This window comes from Asparagus officinalis, chromosome 7 (genome assembly GCF_001876935.1).
Source record: "Asparagus officinalis chromosome 7, Aspof.V1, whole genome shotgun sequence".
NCBI lineage: Eukaryota > Viridiplantae > Streptophyta > Magnoliopsida > Asparagales > Asparagaceae > Asparagus > Asparagus officinalis.
Window position 1 is genome coordinate 43,997,017 of NC_033800.1, and position 21,246 is coordinate 44,018,262.

The following is a 21,246-nucleotide window of genomic DNA, read 5'->3' on the forward strand; positions in this document are numbered from 1 at the left end:
TAAGTTTGCCGAACCACGTAAATTTGTCTCCTCTCATTTACTTATTGTTTTATCTATGTATTCGTTATTACTTGTTGCTTGTTCTCTCTCGGGTTGATGTGCTTCCGCGGCAAAGTGGGCGCTCCCTCGCTCCCAACCAACAGATATTAATCGGTTGGCCCGTTTCACCACTTTCTAATCCAGGGGCGCGTCGATGGGATCAGTTATCGCGAGTAAATTCTCCTCACAGATTAACCACGTACGGTAAAAACTGGGGCGTGGGGGGTGCAGAAAACCACCTAAACAAATTACCAATGGAAATAGGAATTACGTTACCATATGTATATCCGAGCATTAATTACACAAATATATATTAGGCGGACCGCCAACTTCAGAAGCTCCCAAAACAAGACCCTCCATCTGTCACCACCTCCCCCTCCGAGCGCTCGACGTGTGCAATGCATGCATCCTGGCTCACATGCCACCACCACCATTTCTCTCTCTCTCTCCCTCCCTCCCTCCCTCCCTCCACAGTCCACACCAAACCCCACCCCCCTTCTGTTCTGTTCTTATCTCCTCCCTTCCTGATCACTTGCTTTGCTTCATAAGAGAACTCTTGCTCTCGATCTCCCGGCCTTCAATTCTCTCTCCCTCGCCTAAATTGGTCGATCATCCTCTCCAATTAATTAGTTTCTTCTTGGGAGTACGTACTGCAACAATCGGTCTGCGATGGATCTGCTCAACTCTTTGATGAACTTTGTGGTTCCGCCGGCGAGCATGGTGATGCTGGCGTTTGCGTGGCCAACCCTCACCTTCCTGCATGCTGTGGAGTGGTTCTTCCACAGCTTCTTTAAGGAGAACATGGAGGACAAGGTTGTCGTCATCACCGGTGCCTCATCCGCCATCGGCGAGGTATATAAACCACCGACCCGTGGCCATTAGTTGTACATACACACCTATTCACTTGTGAGAAGCGAAGGAAAACAAAAGTACGTATGAAACTTGATTTGATAATTATTGATTCGATCGCTCGTGAGATAAACGAAGTTCAGGAGGGAGGTTATGGGCAGAATTCCTCAAAGTTCACGGGGTTTTATGAAATTAACCCAATCATTTAACAATATGATGAGATAAAATGGTTTTTTAAAGTTTTAAAAAGTTTCTTCTCCATTGATTATTCGTATTCACTTCATATTGCGTTAATCAAATGTAGTGATAAGTCTCTTAATTATCACATATGCACCTAGCTAATTAATTCCAGCCTTTTGGAAAAAATAAAGGAAAATATGTTGACTGCATATGAATATCAAAATATGGCAGCAAATAGCCTATGAGTACGCTAAGAAGAAGGCGAACTTGGTCTTGGTTGCGAGGAGAGAACAGAGACTGAGAGGGATAAGGGAGAATTGCAGGCTCTTGGGAGCGAAGCATGTCCTCATTATGGCTGCTGATGTTGTCAAAGAAGAGGAATGCAGGAGATTCATCGGGGACACAGTAAGCTATTTTGGCCGCCGTGAGTCTCTCAATCTCTATCATCTTAATTAATTGCTTATTCAATTAAGCATGCTGATGCTTTTTTTAAGCTTTATGAGAGGTTGAAAACTGTAAATGTTAATAGTAATGTTTGCCCCTTGTTTATTAGTTTAATTAGTTTTTTTAACTAATGGGGACAAAAAAACACTTTGACCTTTAAAGTTCACAGTTTTCTTTCTTCTATGGGCTTTATCTTGTTCTATCTAAGAGAAGCTGTAGCCATTTTAAATCTTTCATCCTAGCCAAATTCCTCTTAACTTCCAAACTTTTGAAAGTAGCCTTACTTTATTAACAGATAATAAATGGTCTAAGTAACTCACAGTCATATTAATAATTGCATATATTTCCAGAAAAATCATGCATGATTTCGTAAGTTTGTTATATAGTCTTCAGCTTTTAAAATGTCGAGAGTAAAAATATTCAAGGGAAACTTTCAGCTATTATGTGGCACGTTTATTAATTTTACAAAACTTTCTTAAGCTACAACGTGTTATCAAGTCCTTAATTCAATTTATTTCTTCTTGATGGAGCTTCTGAAAGTGGATCATCTTGTCAACACTGCGAGCCTTGGACACAGCTTCTTCTTTGAGGATGCTATCGATACTTCAGTGTTCCCACATCTCATGGTATGTTAGTTGCAAAACATACCTTTCATTTCTTATAAAATCCTCTTTTCTTTCTCGATAATGCAATGTTGTTAAGAATAGGGTTAATCAACAACATATCTCCCGAAGGAAAGAAATACATTTCTTCAATATATATGCTACTTAAAAAACAAACAAGACCAATCAAAATCATGACTTTAATTCGATATCTTACATCAATTTCTTTACTAGGATATCAACTTCTAGAAAAAGAAATGAGTCAAATATTCACTATTTAATCAAATTTCGTCAATTTACCTTTAACGTATACCATTAATTTTTGCGTCAGGATATCAATTTTTGGGGCAATGTATATCCTACGTATGTTGCATTGCCCTTCTTGAGGCAAAGCCATGGGAGAATAGTTGTTAACGCATCTGTGGAGAGCTGGTTGCCTATGCCGAGGATGAGCCTTTATGCTGTGCGTAACAATGGGGCACTCAAGTCCTTTTCTGCTTAATCCCATTTAGTGTATGTATTTAATACAAATCTTAATATATAAACTTTTTGTTTACTTGTTAGGCAGCAAAGGCAGCTGTGATCAACTTCTATGAGACACTGAGGTTTGAAGTGAAAGATGATGTCGGAATCACAATAGCAACTCACGGATGGATTGGTAGTGAGATGAGCAGTGGGAGGTTTATGCTTGAGGAGGGAGCAGAAATGCAATGGAGGGAAGATAGAGAGGTAATTAAATCGTATGCTTTGTTTTTAATCTTCTGCGGTTATGTTGCACGATAAAAAGGGTAAGACTTTACACGTAATTTATACTAGTGTGACCACAAGGATTTGTTGTTTTTATTTCTCACACTTCCGTTTGTTTACGGCAATTTTCTTCAAAAAGTAGACCTAATACTACTACTATATTATCATTGTTATGAAAACTAGAAAAAGAACTTCTTATTTCTGTCCTATTTTGCAGGAAATAATATTATATATGGTAAGAATATGTCGTCGTGTAATTGAAAATATTTCTGATAAATAACCTATTCATAATCAAACATGGAAATGTCACAACAAATTTATGTAGGTTAAGCTTTTTTGTGAAGTTTAATAAATAATGCTATTTTCCTGCAAAAAACATAGTATCGATGAATGTATTCAATTTTGTAATTTTTTTCCTTATTTATTACCATGTGATTCATGGAATTTTGTATCTCATGGTGTCAACACCCATCTAAGCCTTTTTGCATTGAAAGCTTGAACTATAACCTAGAAGGTACTTTTGAATGAATAAACTATGCAATTACTTCCCTCTTCAAAAAGCATACAAATTCCTTTTCACTATGTTTGGACTTATGGTTGCATTCACAGTGGAGAGTAATCCAACCACGGGAGTTGAAAGTACATAACAGAGTACTTGAAATTACAAATACATCTGTTACATTCATATTTTAGGTACCCATTGGAAGCAGCCAAGTTGAAGAATACGCAAAGCTCCTAGTCTCGGGTGCATGCAAAGGCAACGCATACGTAAAGCACCCAAGCTGGTATGATATATTCCTCCTCTACCGCGTCCTCGTCCCCGACGTCCTCGGATGGACGTTCCGCCTCCTCTTCACTGCGCAAGGCACAAGAAAGGGCTATATTTCTGGCACCACAAGGCCATTGGCTCTCGAGCCGCCGCCGCCTCGTAAGGCTCTCCCTGCTCCTCAGGGTTTTGCGTCAGCGGCCTCTCCTCAGGGATCTTTTGCTTCTGTCTCTCCTAGGAGGATGGAGTAGAGGTTTGATTTGCGTTTAGATTGGTTGTTTTTATGGTTCTTGGTGTGTCTGATGCAGAGTATGGTGAACTGAGAAAAACTGATTTAATGTGAGTGTTTGAATAAAGATTATATGCTTTAGCTATTTTTGGAGGTTATGGATGATTGGACTCTCCTTACAGTTGATTTTATGACTGGAGAGCATATGGAAATTTATCACGTAGACTGTGTCAGTCTAATAGTGTGTGATCGATAAGCATAGTTTTGTAAGAAACGGACGCAGGCAGGGCACTCTAAGAAGTAGTCTTACTAGAGAAAAACTATCATGAATTTTACGCTAAACTACCATGTTTCCATGACAGTTTGATGACGGTAGGTTATTATGTGCTACATTGTGACATGTTTGGACAATTTTCTTCTCATGTACTTCATACATCTTCGATGTTGTCCTCTCCTCCTAAGCCCAAGATAGTTTGGACCTTTACCAAAGTCCTTAACATCGTTCTCAACAAATTTATAAAATTTTGTGATATTTTCAGTGTTTAAAGTTCATGATTTTTCACTGATAATATTATTGGAGTTTTGCGCAAATCCCCAAAGCTTATGACAAGAGCGCTATCCTAAATAGAAACCCTTCGATCGGTTTGACATGCTCAACTATGAAGTTTATGCATCAAAAAGCTAAAGCTCTTCACTCGTTGTGCGTATATGTTGCAGAATTTGGTTTTAGCCAAGGCATTATATCTAAAACAGAAAAACCCTCTGGTGCTTTTTCTCGTACATACAACAAATTCACTAGTACATCCCCACTGAATTAATTTCATTAAATCCTCCCTCCCTCTCTGGAGTGTGCATGTACTGTTTGAAATAAGGCAGAGAATCAAGTCCCAAAATCCTAAAAATTAACATAATCTAGCTCAGATCATATGAAAACAAACTGCACGAATTGGAAGATGTAACACTTGTATGACCATACTTCATACTGACCTGACGCAAAGCAAATGCATTTACAGCTTTCTTAGATACAAAGTGGGCAGTGTAACATCTTCACATGAATTGAATCCTTTGAATAGCAGAGGATGTACCTCTTACAGCTCTCTACATCCTCTATTTGCTTAATGAGCTCAATGTTAGAACAATACCATAGAGTCTCGAGGGGGGCACAAAAAATGGACCGCAACTAATACAATGGAAAAAAAAAATCAATGAATGAGAAATCCTTGCAGTTTTCCCTATACAGAGGAGGAAAATAATCAATCTTTGAGCAGAAAAATATCAGCGTCTCTTCTGTCAAAATTTTCTTGGGAGTCATTGCCTCTACTTCATTCATATAAATACACTAGAACTGTGGCCTGAATCGGAAGGACTTTGAGAGGAATTTAAATAGACCATCTGGGTTGTCAGCCTGCACCTGAAAGATCGAAGCAAGAGAATGAAACAAAAACTCAATGATTCTTTCTTGCGATTATAGCAAAAAGATAATATATGGCTAATGTAAAGCGATGTTGCTCCCAGTTTGGTTGATGGTGCAAGTACATTGGTTAAATAAATGAGTCACTTTCAAGAAACATAGGGCATTGGAGTCAGATTGCCTAAGAGATGTTTTAGTCAAGTTCAAATTAGGACAACTATCTCCATAGATACACTCAAAATGTAGTAGACATTCTCAGAGATAGTATAGTACTACAAATGTTATCTGGTGCAGGTATGAATATGTTTATCAGCAAACTCAACTTCTCAACCCTAATCATTGCGGTCTTGATACCATTTCAGCATATAACCCAATCCTATAGCTGTGTTAGTTTTTCTTAACTTGCTTCTTGACAACTGAGACTCCAAGCTCATTATATATCAAGTATTTTCAACTAGTGCCTAATAGAGCATTTCTATTTGAACCCCGATCTAGACATTCAAATACAGGCACAGAAGGAGAATGGAAACCTTCAACATCAAATATCAAATTCACTCGGTGCAGTAATTAGGGCTTCCAAAAAGGAGAATGATCATACATGATCATAAGTGATTCAGCTAATTTCTATGTGACCCCAAGATTCTGTCAACCTATGAGCTGTAACTCCATGTCCTTGCACCTTCTTGCCAAATTTCCATCTGATAGTAGCCATATTCGCTTCAAGGTATTGGGAATATCTAAATCATATCTATATCAACAAATATAAAATATATACAGAATTTTCATGGTTCTTCAGTTTAAGATTTTTACATTCTGATGCAAAGTTTTATAGAATTAAAATTGTGTATTATCTGCTCCCTATAATATCAATTTACAGTTCTAGAGAAAACCCTATGAAAATGAGAAACAAGTAAATGCAGATTATATTTAAAAGTCAGTTAAATCATGTTCATCCAAGAAATATTTTACCTATAATTTTTCAATGAGAAAATACCAATGACCAAAGTACTCAGGTACATGTTATCACATTGTTGAAAGTTGCAGCAAATAGAAATTGGAAAAGACATTTTTGTGAATATCATTAAAGTTCTATCATCTGTTTAAGAAGTGGAAAGCTCGAACTATATGAAACTTAATTCAAGTCAAATAGAAATTAAAAAAGACATATTTGTGAATATCATTGAAGTCCTATCATCTGTTTAAGAAGAAGTGGAAAGCTCGAACTATATGAAACATAATTCAAGTCGAATATAATCTGATCCTCATTTTCAATTAACATGATATGACATTTGCATGAGTTGACATACAGTTGCAAAGCTGTGAATGAGCTGCTCTGTAGATCCTGTCTTTATTTCTAAGATTGATATTCCCTATAACAAATCTACCATATTCTCCCACTTCTGGACATGTAATTATCTTAAGCTTTGCTTTTTTCTGTGTACAATTAAATTTGATAACCAATTAAGATATATTTTTTCTCATTAATTGGTCTTTGAAGGCAACCTGATAATGTTCAGTCCTTGTTTTATCATATGGATGCAAACGACAGCACTTGTGCCTCTTAGAGAGCCTGCCTAACCTCTCTAATATTTGGCATGCATTGGGATGCAATCATGCAAAACATCAGATATAAATAAGATAATGACAGCTATCAGATCCATATACATTTTAAATCCAAATATTGATACCTATGTTGCACGGCGAGTGCGGACACAGACACAGCAAATTTGTAAAAGGTAGTATACAGAGACACGGCTACAGACATATATATTAAAACTAATAATCTATATGAGATCGATATTGTTTTCATTCACATGTTATGAGAACTAAAATTCTTACACCATTTTGATGTTTCTTTTACGGAGTATATCATAAATTGAAAAGTCACTCGTTTTTGAACGAGATGCCCAAACAACCCTTTAAAATCATACTTATGAACCAAGTACGTGCTAAAACAAACACATTCCTAGTCCAACAAGTTGTATAAATTTGAGGCGAAGTCTACGATTTACGTACAAGAAGTGTATAAGTATTTTTTTTAAACTTCAATATGTGTCCTATAATTGAGTACATGTCTGAATAGATATCTATATATGTTCAAGAAGTGTCCAAAGAGTGTCAACACAGACATAGATACGATAAGTGTCGGACACAGATACGAGAGCCTAGATAAAATGCCTGGGTAACTTAGACTGTTACGAATACAATTCAATAAGGAAACCTTAAATCTAATTCATTAAACTTGATATGGATAAGGGAAAGGTGTGAGGGAAATGGATGTGGATAAATACATACGAGATAAATGCATAAATAATCAGAAAGTGAAAGTACATAAATCGTGACAAAACTTTCTAATCGTAGGATTAGATTAAAGCCCATTAATGTATATGTAATGGCCTCAATTCATATAATATGTATATGGTGCACATTTTGATGTCACCTGAGACCATTGAATATATGTTTAACGTGATTCTGATGGCATTCTATCTTTTTACCCATTTAGGGTGGAATTTGGCTTGGATTTAGTTAAAGAAAATAATCCTCATATTTTTCGGGTTTAATGGAATTTTTTAAGAATTTTATGAGCAAGTTAAAATTTTAGCCTTATTGAGCCAAGTGTGGGGAGGCCACACGGTAAAACGAATCATCAATACAACTTATATAGAAAAATATATACTTATCAATACACTAATTTTTTCTACAGCTATTTTCTATTCATAGAAGTTGAACGTTGATTAGTGATATACTTATGTCCAAATCATATTGTATGTTTCTAAAACTTTACCAGCTAAATGGGAGTTACGCAGAGATCTTTTTTTTTCTCATGTTGGAGCTAAATTCGTTAGATTTCATAGTGTTTTACGTAGACCCATCATTAAAATATATATCTATTCTACACTTTTACATCCCATACAAATTAACCTTAACAAATCTCGATCATTAACTAAATTTCAGTCATACTTTGTACGATATCTCAATTAAGAATCATCTAATCCCAGTTTTACACTACTTAATTTAGTATTAATATAGATTAGTGAAAGGAAATTTTGACTATTTTTCAAGATACACTACTTAATTTCATATCGTGATATGATTCCTTTTCTTTCTAAATTTCTTTCAACTTTTAGTAGTGAAGTCTCCAATCACTAGCTTCAATTTGCTGAAATTTTGTGAAGTATGTAATAGTATATTTTTTGGATTTTTGCTTTGAGGGTAATCAAACAAAGTGGAAGATCATGGAGGTGAAATAGAGATAAAATGAAGTCTTCTTTATTTCTCCACAATGAATCCTAGATTAGTGGAGGATGACAAGTGTTTGTTACTAGGGCTTAGAGATTGGCAGCTAAATGCTAGGTGTCATATTTCTTTATCTTAATGAAACCTTGTATTAGCTCTAGTAAACATATAACTGCTATACTTAGCCACACAATTTATTCCTATCTTATTATTGTCATGCCCATAATCAAGATAAATATAAATAAAATTATCAAATTAAGAATTGTGACAACTAAACACAAATTCTCTTATCAATGGAACTCGTGAAACCTAACTCCAATATCCTCTATAAATATATACTTCCAATAATGGTCTATAAATAAATAATTAGATTCCAAATCTAAAATTATATCATTATCAACTCTAAAAATTCTTTAGCATATCATTAGTTTTAAGCAAACCATACGTATTACAAAAGTCTTCTAGAGATACCACCCTTTTATAATGCCAGATAAAATTGATCTCAAGAACATGAAGGCAAAGAACCCTGCTTTTCCAGAGCATGAAAGGACGATTAGAGCCAAGACTGGAAGTATGGGCTTTGTTTAATCCTTGCTCGCTCTAAGGACGCAACTGATTCCACTACTTCTTTGGCATTTCGGTAAGGTAAGTTTAGTTGAATCTAATGTTCAAAGAGTTTACGTATACCATTTAGATCTTTTGAGGTTGTCAAATACAAAGTTAGAATCCATAATTAAATTGAAGGAGATAATTTAAGGAATGAGTAACTATGTTGCTAGACTTTTATTTTTTTATTAATAGGTATGTTACTTGGGTACTTCTAATATGGAACCATAACCGTATCCGACACGTTTATACCCGTACCCTACACTTCTTCGGCACTCTTTAAATATATGCACAAATTTATCTAAACTTGTACTCAATTATACAATGCATGTTTAATTTAAGACACTTATCATAAACTTCTTGGATATATATCCTAAACTTCACATCCATTTTTGTAACTTGTTGGATAAAGGTCGAGTAGACTAGTTTGTTTCAGGCTAAAAGAGCTACAATTTAAAAGGTCATTTACATATATAGCTTAGAACTATGATTATATCCCATAAGTTTTAGCCGTCTCCCCATACTACCTTTTACAAATTTGTCGTGTCTCATACCTGCACATGTACTCATACAACTTTGATAGGAATAAATTTTGTGGCTAAGCAGAGTAGTTATATGTTAACTAGGCTTACTAGAATGTATAGTTAACTAAATATAATACCTAGGAGGTGTCAATCTCTAAGCCCTGGTGGCAAACACCATTCTCGTTCACCTCCTAAACAACTACTAGCTAGGATTTATTGTAGAGAAATGAAGAACATTTCATTTCATTTTTTTTCTTTTCTTCATTGTCTTCCTTTTTTTTTTTTGCTACCCAAAGCAAAATCCTCAAAAATTCATCATTAAATACTAGCCAAAGTTTAGTAACTTAAAATTATTAGTTGGAGACTTTGTTAGTAAGAGTTGAAAAAAATTAGAAAGAAAGAGAATCACACCAAGGTATGAAACTACAACTGACATTGAATAGCGCATGCTGAAATTTTGTCACATTTTTTTGCATTACTTCATATCAAAATTAAATTAAGTAGTGTGAAACTGAGATTATATGATCTTAGTACAAAATTCAATTAATATCCTGAGATTTATTGGGGTAACTTCCAATGATTAAAAGGTGCATAACAGAGATTTATTTTAATAACGGTATACCTGTATAAGACTGAATCCTAGAGTTCGACTACAAATAGTAAGTTTATTGGATGTTTAAGGTTACTAGTTGCTACCTACAATTTTTTTTTGTTTGGGGGGGCGGGGGGGGGGGGGGGAGCTTAAGTAGAGCTAGCTTAAGATAAGTGTTTCTTGCTTGATTTTTTTAATTATTGTTCTGATTCACATCTAATCCATGGTCTATCAATGATAATATTAGTTTCATTTGGTTGCATGTCAATTTACTTGCTTTAGTTAGTACATTGTGTTGTTTATGATCGATATTATGACGTTGATTAGATTATTCATGGGTACCTCTCAAATATAAATTCCATAAAATGTTTTGTAAAATCTAAATCTATCATGTTTTTATGGTATTAAAGACTTCTTCACGAAAATTCATGCAATCATAATAGACTTATCACTGAACAAGAGTTGATGAGATTTGACTTAGTAAAACGAGGATCGAATCTATCTCTCAAATTAAACACACAGTTTTTTCTCGAGAAGATCAAATCTAAGTTGATATCTTTTTTTCCCCAAAAACTTGGTGTTTCTTAAGCCTTGGAATGTTTTCCCAAATGGTTAATCAACAACGATTTCTTAATAGAGAAATAGATCAAAGATTATCTCTTGTTGTCAATGAAATATCAATTATCTCCTAAGTTGCATGAGTACAGGTATAATAAACTTGTAAAAAAGGTAGAGCATGAGGACACAACTATATATATGTATGTTACGTGTATTTATATATTTTAAAATTAATAATTTACATAATATTAATTTGTTTTTTCATATACATATGATCAATATATAAGAAATAGATGTGAAGTGTAGCGCGTCCAGTTAAGCGTATGAGGAGTGTTTTAAATTAAAACATGTATTATAAAATTAAGTGTACGCTTGAATAAATGTATGCCTATATTCAATAAATGTCCAATAAGTTTCGGTATGGGTACAGATACGTGTCGGGTATGGCTGCCAGACTAGAAGTATCTAGACAACATAGATTATCTCTTGTTGTGCATGAAACATGAAAACAAAAACAAATGTAGTCAATTATTTGAGGAAGCTTGTTGGGATGCCATCACTGCATTTAGAGAATCAAACCCACTACTTAAGAAAGTGATACACGCCAATCTAACTGACTCACTTGGGGTCTATTATTAATAGTTTTCTTGTTTGAGCGGCAGAAACTTCAAGGGGTTGACAGATAGTTACAAGTTGTCCAAAGAAATCGATCTGTTAGGGAACATGTTTAGCCGGCACCACTGTTAGATGTACAGTTTCAAAATGATAACGAATTGTGAGTATGCAGTCTTTCTGTTAATGTAAAGCAACTATCAACATATTATTATGTCCAATCTTGTATACTTACCCAGTGTCCAGCATCTTCAAGCACATGCATTTCAACACCAGCTGACTCATCTGATGCCAGCTCCTCTGCAGCGTGAATCCTTTGAAGATCTTCTAGAGCCCATCTATGTAAACTTCTCTCTGCTTTCAAGAAATTGACATGCACTCCTCTAGGCACATTCTCTACAATTTTCCTGCCCATTTTGGAAGAAATGTCACTGGGAGGAGAACTTTCAATGATCAGGTTTCCAATTTGAAATTTGTAGTCTACTAGGCTTACCAGAGATTTGTTTCTTCATAGGACTTGAACATCTCTGCAATACCCTTAAGGTCAAAGACCCATGAGAACCCTCGTGATGATAATGACCCAGTATTGTTACTTGGTCGGAGGTTTGTAACAACCCACTGAGAAAACGACAAAAAAACAGAAGATATCAAGAGATACGGAACACTCTAAATTGCAATTGTATTCTCAGAATTCCAACAAATTCTAAAAGCTAATGCTTTTATCCACAGCTAGCAAAAAACTCCAAACTACAAGTAGTTGATAAGTTCTTTTATCATCTTCGCAAAATGTTTGTTTTCTATTAGTCAGCATACTAAAATTAAATGGTTAAGAATTAATAAATAGAAGTGACAAAAAAGATGCTAAAGGAAAAGATAGGCAAGTTGTTAAATCCAATCAAGTTACACAGAACGAATTTGAGTTGCATGATTTACATACCAATATAATCACACCTCATCTAGCTCCATTGCATGACATACTGTTTGAATGAGTTAGGTCAATTAATCAACTCTCTTCTCTAGGTCTCTTGAACTAGATACTAGATCACAATTTTGTTTTTTCTTCTTGTCAATCAGGGACCCAATTACACGGAAGTCACTCAGGTTTCCGATGATAACTTTTTGGAAAAGTTTAAATTGATGAAATATTTCTAGTCAGCAGGTTAACAGTTGCATAGTAACAAATACATAATTGTTCTAGTAGAACCCTATGTACATCCACATCTCTCTTAGGGTTAGAATACATATTATATGTCCGTTTATGACACATAAATTACAGGATAAAGTACCAAATTAGTTCATTATACTCAAGAATAAGAGCTCCGTATAGCTTCTACAAAAAGGTTAGCAAAGAGAACACATGCATCTCACAAAAAAAGGAACAATAATAACCACTATAAAAAAATCAGTAGAGGAAAGATAGCATGTGTGTAATGCTTCAACAATTGCTAATGTCTAAGTCAACCTTGATTTCATCACAACACCAGTTTGACACTAGACCAAACAAGAAAGGAGGAAAAAAGGAAACCTTGACTCCCTGCTGATGATCAGACCAACTTCCCTACTCTCTCTCCCTCACACCCAAACAACTCTTATATTTCCTTGCTCCCTCTCAGCTCTGTATTTATCCTCCCCTTCATTCACATTGTGAGATTTCATACAGTTTTGATTTGTTTACATCATCAGCTATTTTCCTTAACTTGTCTGCCTTCATTTATATCGATTTTTCTTCCTTCAACAATTTACTTTTTCTCTTTAGTTGCTTTATTATTGGTACACCAAAGTAACCAAACTCAGGAGAGAAGCCATGTGGGTGACTGAAGGGTGTCAATGCATTTGTCCGGAAACAAAGTTGGAATAAGATCCCGCTGTACAATCTAGAATCAGCTTGTCTTAAGGAAATATGCTTAGTTGCTTACACTTAATAATATGAAGAGAAAAGCACAGAACTAACTATTGTCAATGAGTGTGTAAATTTTCCTCCTTGTGTTTGATTAGAAGCCTGAGTGAGCTATAAGAGTAGTTGACTTAGTAATATACTACTATGTATTAGAAATTTTTTTGTCTATGTATAAGCATAAGGCTGTATTCAAGTGAAATCAACTGATTTTAAGGCTTGAATATTACTGTACAAACAAATATCTTATATATGCTATCATGTTTTAAATAGTGAAATGTACATATAAGTAAATAGTTATTGTTATCAAGTGAAATACATACGTGTCAGCTTGAATGTTGTAAATTAAGTATATTAGTGTACAAACAAGCATCCAATACATATCACATTTCAAGTGAAATATACTCTAATTAAGAAGCTATCTAAACTGATTGTTTTCATTATTCACTCGAATGTTGTTTTCTTATAAATGAAAACTTGATCATACAGATAAGTATATCAAATATGCATGTATGCAGTCATGCCGCGGCTGTTTTTTGGGCAAAATTTCCATGCCTAACACATCCTTTCTGTCAAAAAATACAAATTTCACATCTATGTTCATATATGATGTGAAATATAACAGGCCAAATAGTTAGGTGCCTAGTCTAAAAATTCCATAAGGTGATCCCAAAGTACAATCAAAGAAAACATGATCCTCTCACATTGGCAATGCATCTTATATATGTTATGTCAAGAAACAGATTCAAGTTCAACAAAATCAACGAAAAATCCTGCTAAACACATACCCGAGCAACATCCATAGAGAATCCTTGTTGAACAAGAGAATTCAAAACTTCCTGCTTTGAGGAAATCTGCCAAGAAAACCATGGTTATATAGGAGGAATGCACAAGCATACTGTTCTAAAAGTAAACTAGGTACTATTTTCTGAAGTTTTAGGAATTTTTTCATTTGAACTGCACAATGAATCAGGATTATGAAAATTTACTCTCTACATCAACAGGTTGGACAAATTTGGAAATTCTATAAAAAAAATCTGTGGACCAGCTTTCTTATCTCGCTTGAAGTATCAGGTGACACTTGTGACTACAGAGAAAACAAGAACACAGAATGATTTGGACTAAACAAAGGGGGTTTTACTTTTCATAACTCAGCGAAGTAGATGAAGATACAGAATGACACAGATAGAAAAACCATTTCATTAAAAATGAAAAGAAAATAAAAAGAAAAATGGGAAAGAATCTATAGTAGAAAGATTTAACAAGGCATATTACCCATTGTCTCAAAACCTCTCTCTTGCATTCTCTTCTTCCCCTATACACATTTAGAAGCTTTCTGATGCTCAGAGATACATCTACAAGTTGAGTTACTATCTGGCTTTATCAAGTCAACTCTGTGACTAATATTATTACTTTTCTTCAAATTAACTACATTTTAAGATTCTTTTTGACGAACATGACTTACTGGGTTTACAAATTTTTCAAAGTGCACTTACCCTGATCCTGGCATGAATACCACCACTATTGTCTTGTTTCTACAGTTAAAATGACCCTGTATAAGTTCTTTTTCTATTATATGGTGTGGAAATTGCAACCAACACCAAATATGCTTGAGTTTTTTGGGTCTTTATGTGATATGTTAGTGTGCAAGTTATCTTATGGAAATTCAAACATGTGAGAGATAACAAGTCCAACAAGCAGAGGTGGATCCACCTTGAGCATGGTGGTGTCACGTGACACCACTATGCTCCAAGACCCCCATACCATAGGCAAAGATTAGGACTCTGTATTAGTGAGATATTACACTTAGTTGGTAGTGATTGTAGTATGTAGGTTTCTCTTCACTGGTATGTTCTACTGACACATATATCTTGTAAAAAAATTGGTTAATTGATGAATTGCAATGTAAACTGGGATGTCAAATTGCAGGCTTTGCTTCAAGCTGCGAACATATTACTCATAAATTATGAGATTGAGATTCAAATGTACTGTAATGTACTTTTCTCAAAGTATGAAAACTCAACAGTGACAATTGTAAAATTTGTAAGCTATTAGTTATGTAGTGATACCATTTTCCAGAAATTCTGGATCTGACACTACCAACAAGTTACTTATGTCAAGTTAAAACCTCAAGAATATAACAACTGGAATTAGTCGGTTGAACATTATACATTTGAACGCAAGAACCATAAGCAAGAAAGTAACATAATATTAGAGAACTTCCTAAACTGAGGAACCTTAACCAGTCTAGAAACCTAAAAACAGCTTTCCTGACCATCAATTATGAAACCCTCCTTGAAACTCCAACTGTAATGTAGATGAATTCATAGGAAACTAGCAGGGCTTCAGCAAAAGGCTGTCCAAATATATACGATTTTCTTGAATTGAATACGACCCACATTGTAAAGATCATGCCAGATATTCATAACACTTAATAACAACAATATTATTTATTCAAATTTCCCAACCATCTAGCATAGATATTCCTCTCACGCAGTTCTTCTGAAGTTAATTTCCTAAAATGTAGACAACGCACAGACAAAATATTTTGAACAAATCATGTCTGGCTTAATGGAACCACAGTGCCCTCCCTGGGTTCTGAACAGGACCTGGTTTCACTGATATCTTGATTTCTATGTTTCCATATAAAGAAATAATAATCATTATCATCATCATTACTATAACTATTATTAACGAAGCTTTCTGACATAAGCCATTCAAGAATCTCAACAATCCTTGGGCATAGGACTAAAGTCATTATTTAGGACGAAACCATGACTAGAGAATGATAGCAGTTAGCAAATTTGACATCAAAGAACTAAGATGCATTTGAGGATGCTATACAGCAGGGCACGCCTCGTAATGTTCACCAAATCCTAGACAGCCTCTGGATACAGTCCACAGTTGCCCAGTTCAAAGGGATCAATCTGCACCTTTCAATAGCTAAAGACATCGAGCAAAAGCTGCACATGGAGAGCACAAGCTGCAATAATGATTGTTTGAGATAACTCCGGTAAGCATCATCATCAACAGTCATCCAATCATGACAGAGATACATAGATGAACGCATTCCAGCACACCTCCACCTTTTCTTATCATGAAGTTGTACCCGTACCCGACACATACCGGACATGTTCCCGAACCCAAACTTCATGGACACTTGAGTATATGCATACATTTATTATGACACATACTCAATTGTATGAACCGTGTTTTAGTTTAAATACTTATCAAAACCCTTCTTAGACATATAGCTTACTTCACATCCATTTCTTGAGACTAGTCAAATATGAGCCGGGTTCGTTTCAGCCCATACCCAAGTTAAAAAAATATAAATTGAAAGGGTTGTTTGGATGTCTAGTTCAAAAATGAGTAGTTTTCAATTTCATAATAATCATAGTCAATATAATAAAAGCAACTTAAAAATATTGTAGGAATTTTAGTTCTAATGACACATGAAGTGAATAACAATAATGTATCTCATGTAAATTATTACTTTCAATATATATATTTGTCGTGTCCCCGTACCCTACATTTTACAATGTTGTCGGGTCCCGTATGCACCCGTACCAGTACCCATTTCCATGCAACTTAACCTAACTGTATTCATGTAGTATGTTTATATGGTTGAAGTAAAATGCTATTTTGACTATTGGTCTTTGTAGATTGTGAAGAATTCATATGGCAGCCATTCATAATGCAGCACAAAATCAGCAAACCATCAAATGGAATCACATATCTAGATTCTCAAGTGGTGTAACCCTTTAACTTAAATTCATTTCATCTCCTCTGTCCCAGTTCTACAACTACTTCTCTATCTAACATTCCATCTTGTTTCATTCAAACTTTTAAAGCTAAAGATGCTAGAAGTTGGCTGATGTAACTAATATTTAAGAATGAGATATGCTTGTCCATAAACAAGGATAATTTGAAACAACTCAGATTAAATGGCAACTGGAATAAAAAGTCTTTCCTTTTTACATACAAAAGAGGCTGATTCACAGATGAACAGTTACCTCCCTAGGCAATTTACTTAGAAACTCAATCAATTCACCAGGATGATCTTCACCACTGCCACCGGGACGAACTTTGCCAGGTGTAGAATCTAGGACCCAAACCTTCAAAGAAGAAAACAAGCAAATAGATAAAAAAATGAAAATTTTAAACTAGTGAAGCCAATGAATCAAACATTAGATGGAATTTATTTTCCATGCACAGAATAAATGCAACATTACCCTAACAGGTCGTGCAAGAGGTTTTGCAGCTTGATCCACCATACTCAAGGCAACTGAACAGATTTACAAATAAGATGATTATCAAGTTATAACGAGTTACATTACAACACAATGTCAAAACAAAAGATGTTTATTATCAATAATAATATATTCAGGCTGTAATAGGAACCTGAAAGTACCTTTGCCACCAAAGCTGTGACCAACCAATACCCTTGGGGTTAATTTGAGTTGTCCAACCTATTGCATGTAAATGTCCGTCATATAGCCATAACTAAGGAAAGGGATGGTGATCTGTAAACTCAATGCACATTTCGAATAACCAAAAGACATCAAGGAAGCCTAAGTTGACTAAAATCAAACAGGAGCAATATATAAAGACAAAGATAAAGATAACAAATGCAGCCATACAGGTTGGTGGAACAGTTGATAAATGGAGGACCTTAAATCCTGTGCTCCAAGGGTAATCTATCCAGATGATCGTTCAATTAGATTTTCTTGATAACAATGTCAGTGGAGATAATAATACTTCTCAGATAATACTTGGTCATCATAAACTAAAATATAAAATTCTTACATGATTTATTTATGGGTAAAATGTAAGAGAATTAAAAGCTGAATCTGATGGACGGAAATCCAAGACACAGACAAGCCCCTGTTTCGTGGTCTGGAATATATAGACAATTAAGAATCATGTTTAAAAATGTAGATGAATGAGAGTGCAGAGGTGGATGAACAGCAGTGCAACAGAACACAAGATAAAATTAAGTGCATTTGTAAATATTAAAGTAGATCCAGTTGACAACAAGGTGGAGAATAGATTATGTGGCTATGTACTAAAGAGATGGACTAGTGTGCAGCTCAAAAGTGGTACAACTTTGGTTGCGGAAGCTTCTAGTTCTAGATCAAAGCAATCGTCATATGAGGGAATCAAAAAGACATGGTAGATACAAATTTGACAGCGGACAGGTTTCATTGAGTTGCAAGGGAAAAAACTCATGGACATGCCCAAAAGTTTGTGATAAACTCTTTCTTATTGCTGCTGTTGTCGTTAAACTAACATTTGATCAGCAGAAGCTTGTACAGGAAACAGAACAAAGTACTGGTGATTATCCTTGAAGTAAACATCAAATTGATATACGGAAACATTCCAACAAGTTCTTGAAATGCGAAATAACCTATATATCTAATACATGCTCAGAAAGCTCTTTTTGACTCGTTAACTCCACATATGAGATGAGGTTCTTTCTCGGGGAAAACAAGCTCCCACTGTTTTTTGCCAGATACACATCAACGATAAAATTGCAAGTCTATATTATTCTGTTGGGCATGCTAAACCATGTATATTATTGAAACTCATACCAAAAACATAAGCATGTACTTAAGGAAAATGACCGTTTCAATAACAGTATGGGATGTTTATTTATTCTGGAAAAGCCTTTACCCCCGGTATGCTACAGCCTAGATAGTTTTGGAAAAGACAAAGAATTGTCCTACATTCCTAATGTAGTCCTATAGCAGAAATATAGCATATATGCCACAATATTATACATTGCGTTGGAATGCATATCTCCATGACTTCATCAACCTTTAATACTTTAGTAGAGGGCACGTATGACCTAGGATCTCAACATAGGTTGTTAATAGAATTTGCTTCACGCTTCTTTAAGTATTAAGAATAAAGTAAATTACAAACATAAAGCAACTGAAACGAAGTAACATTATAGATAAACCTACAAGCTTTAGGACATCAAGAGCAGCTGCAGCAACAGTATGTGGTCCACGCTTACTAATTGATGCTGAATCACCATGAGAACGCAAATCAACTAAAAGAAACTGCATTGGTGAAATGACAAAGACTTGAGAAAAGAAGAATAAGAAAGAAAATGGTCCCTAAACATAATAACACCATAAAGTACCTGCCACAAGGGAAACTCTTGAGCCAGCCTCTTTGCGAAAGATCCTGAGAAATTTCAGATTGATTGGATAAGGCTCATGATTGGAAAGGAGCATGCAATTGACACGAAACAACTATGTAAAGGCAACAGATAAACATTTGAAGACATGTACAATTAAGTATTGCAATATTAGGAACGTTTCATCTTTTTGTATCAACAAGCAACTCCTTATTTGATATTGTTGAAGCTGAGAAAACAAACTACTTTAGTTAAAAGATAGGACCAAAATACCCATTAGATTAAAAACTCAATGACCAAACACAAATTTTAAAGCTATAGTATAGTCTTGAAAATAAACCAATTAAAATAACTAATACTAGATTAAAACATCTTAGAAGCTAGCCAAATCAATTAATCATTTTCTCTCTTTTATTTCTTGGACTGCCAATTTTGACAATCAGGATAACTACACATGAATAGGATTGCACAGAGTGACTGGTAGTTTGCGGAAGGAAACCTGAATAATGCAATACTACTTTTTCCTGTAACGTGTGCACGTGCGCGCATTTCTACGTATGTGGAGTAGGTGTTTCCTGTTAAGCTATTACCTTCAAAGGTTTGTTTTATAGGCCATTTACACTTTACCGATCAAGCTCAACAAACGAAACATTGGTAATATAAAAGGTGTGGCAGTCATCTAGAAATCCACCTTATCTAGGACTTTTATTTTTGGGCATATTGTCAGGATCAAGTTGTAATTTTATGGCTTCTTCTAACAAAACATCTAGTGGCTTTCACTGCACCGGGCCAAATCATCTCAAATTGAATCTCTCTCGTTTCATGCTCAATAGAATTAAGATTCATAAAATGGAGATCCTAGTAGGTTTACTTTTAACATTAGAAAGTAGCAGCGTCGGTATAGTTACTATAATTTTTGTCCTGCCAAACCATAAATTGTTTAGCAATACAGTTCTAAAATCTCTCCCATTACCCAAAAAAAGTCTAAATCGCTTAAAGATTTGGGATGATGGAAACCTATATTTATATTAGTTCTGGACAAAAGTAATTCTCCACAAAGAAACACAAACAATTCCCACATTTCTATATTTTGAAAATTCCCAGTCAAACAAAGCAAAACAAAAAATTCATCCTATTAAAGTATACTCAAGTGTTGCAATTGGACATTGTTTGACGCCCTAGCTGTCAAGAGCTAGAAAAGAAAGATCTGGAGCAACCACAAATAACCTTCTATACATAGTAAAGAATCATACATCCGCTTATGCCTTGAAATACAGAAAACCAATTTTTTAATTAAGCCCCTGACGTTAAAGATGAAAAGTGGGGAATCAATTAGTTATTAGCACTGTTATAAATAGCGGTAAATAGCCCCGCAATAGCAGCGCTAATAGCGTTAGCGGTCCCTTCCCGCAGCGCTATCGTCTGCTACGCTATCGCGCAATAGCGGTGACATATTGTGAAATATGTCTGTTCACAAAAGCGGTCAATAGTGTGTCATAATGGTAAATAATGAACGATTGCATTCGAAATTTGTTTTTTGACAGCTATTTAAAAGCGGTTTGAGGCTTTTTTAAAAAAATTAAACTCAACCCTTGACCATTATATTTCACCGTCTCCTGTGATTTTTAGCATACTCCCGCCACCTCTTATAGCCTCTGGCACCTACCTTGATACTTCCTCTCACCTCATTCATCGTGAGCTCCTCTTAGGGCAGTCCTGTCACCGCTAAGCTCTTCTTTTCGAAAACGACGACTTTTTGACTCCTCCGGTCATCTTCGGTATTACGTGATAGTTACATGTTTATTTCA

General features: G+C 35.0%; 2 protein-coding genes across 2 annotated transcripts in view; one reads left to right on the forward strand and one right to left on the reverse strand.

The window, feature by feature from the left end:
- On the forward strand, positions 709-3,878 carry LOC109847060 (11-beta-hydroxysteroid dehydrogenase-like 5). The gene is made up of 6 exons (XM_020416307.1): positions 709-891; positions 1,300-1,492; positions 2,053-2,138; positions 2,446-2,577; positions 2,679-2,843; positions 3,555-3,878. Exons 1-6 carry the CDS (start codon positions 709-711, stop codon positions 3,876-3,878), a joined length of 1,083 nt encoding a protein of 360 aa, XP_020271896.1.
- The window catches only part of LOC109848739 (protein ABHD11), a 30,246-nt gene continuing 13,835 nt past the window's right edge, over positions 4,836-21,246 (reverse strand). Inside the window, exons 5-13 of the mRNA XM_020418389.1 lie at positions 19,442-19,485; positions 19,260-19,358; positions 17,705-17,762; positions 17,526-17,578; positions 17,307-17,408; positions 14,079-14,144; positions 11,890-12,014; positions 11,632-11,803; positions 4,836-5,267 (exon numbers count right to left, since the gene is read on the reverse strand). Coding sequence (XP_020273978.1) covers positions 5,196-5,267; positions 11,632-11,803; positions 11,890-12,014; positions 14,079-14,144; positions 17,307-17,408; positions 17,526-17,578; positions 17,705-17,762; positions 19,260-19,358; positions 19,442-19,485 — 791 coding nt within the window. The 3' untranslated portion in view covers positions 4,836-5,195. The remainder of the gene's footprint in view (positions 5,268-11,631; positions 11,804-11,889; positions 12,015-14,078; positions 14,145-17,306; positions 17,409-17,525; positions 17,579-17,704; positions 17,763-19,259; positions 19,359-19,441; positions 19,486-21,246) is intronic.

Bases quoted from the DNA above. Each gene is read 5' to 3' on its own strand.
- LOC109847060 (XM_020416307.1), top strand. From the start codon at position 709: ATGGATCTGCTCAACTCTTTGATGAACTTTGTGGTTCCGCCGGCGAGC. The intron at 2,139-2,445 runs GTATGTTAGTTG...TTTTTGCGTCAG, and splicing joins CAGTGTTCCCACATCTCATG to GATATCAATTTTTGGGGCAA. The intron at 2,578-2,678 runs GTGCGTAACAAT...TTTACTTGTTAG, and splicing joins CGAGGATGAGCCTTTATGCT to GCAGCAAAGGCAGCTGTGAT.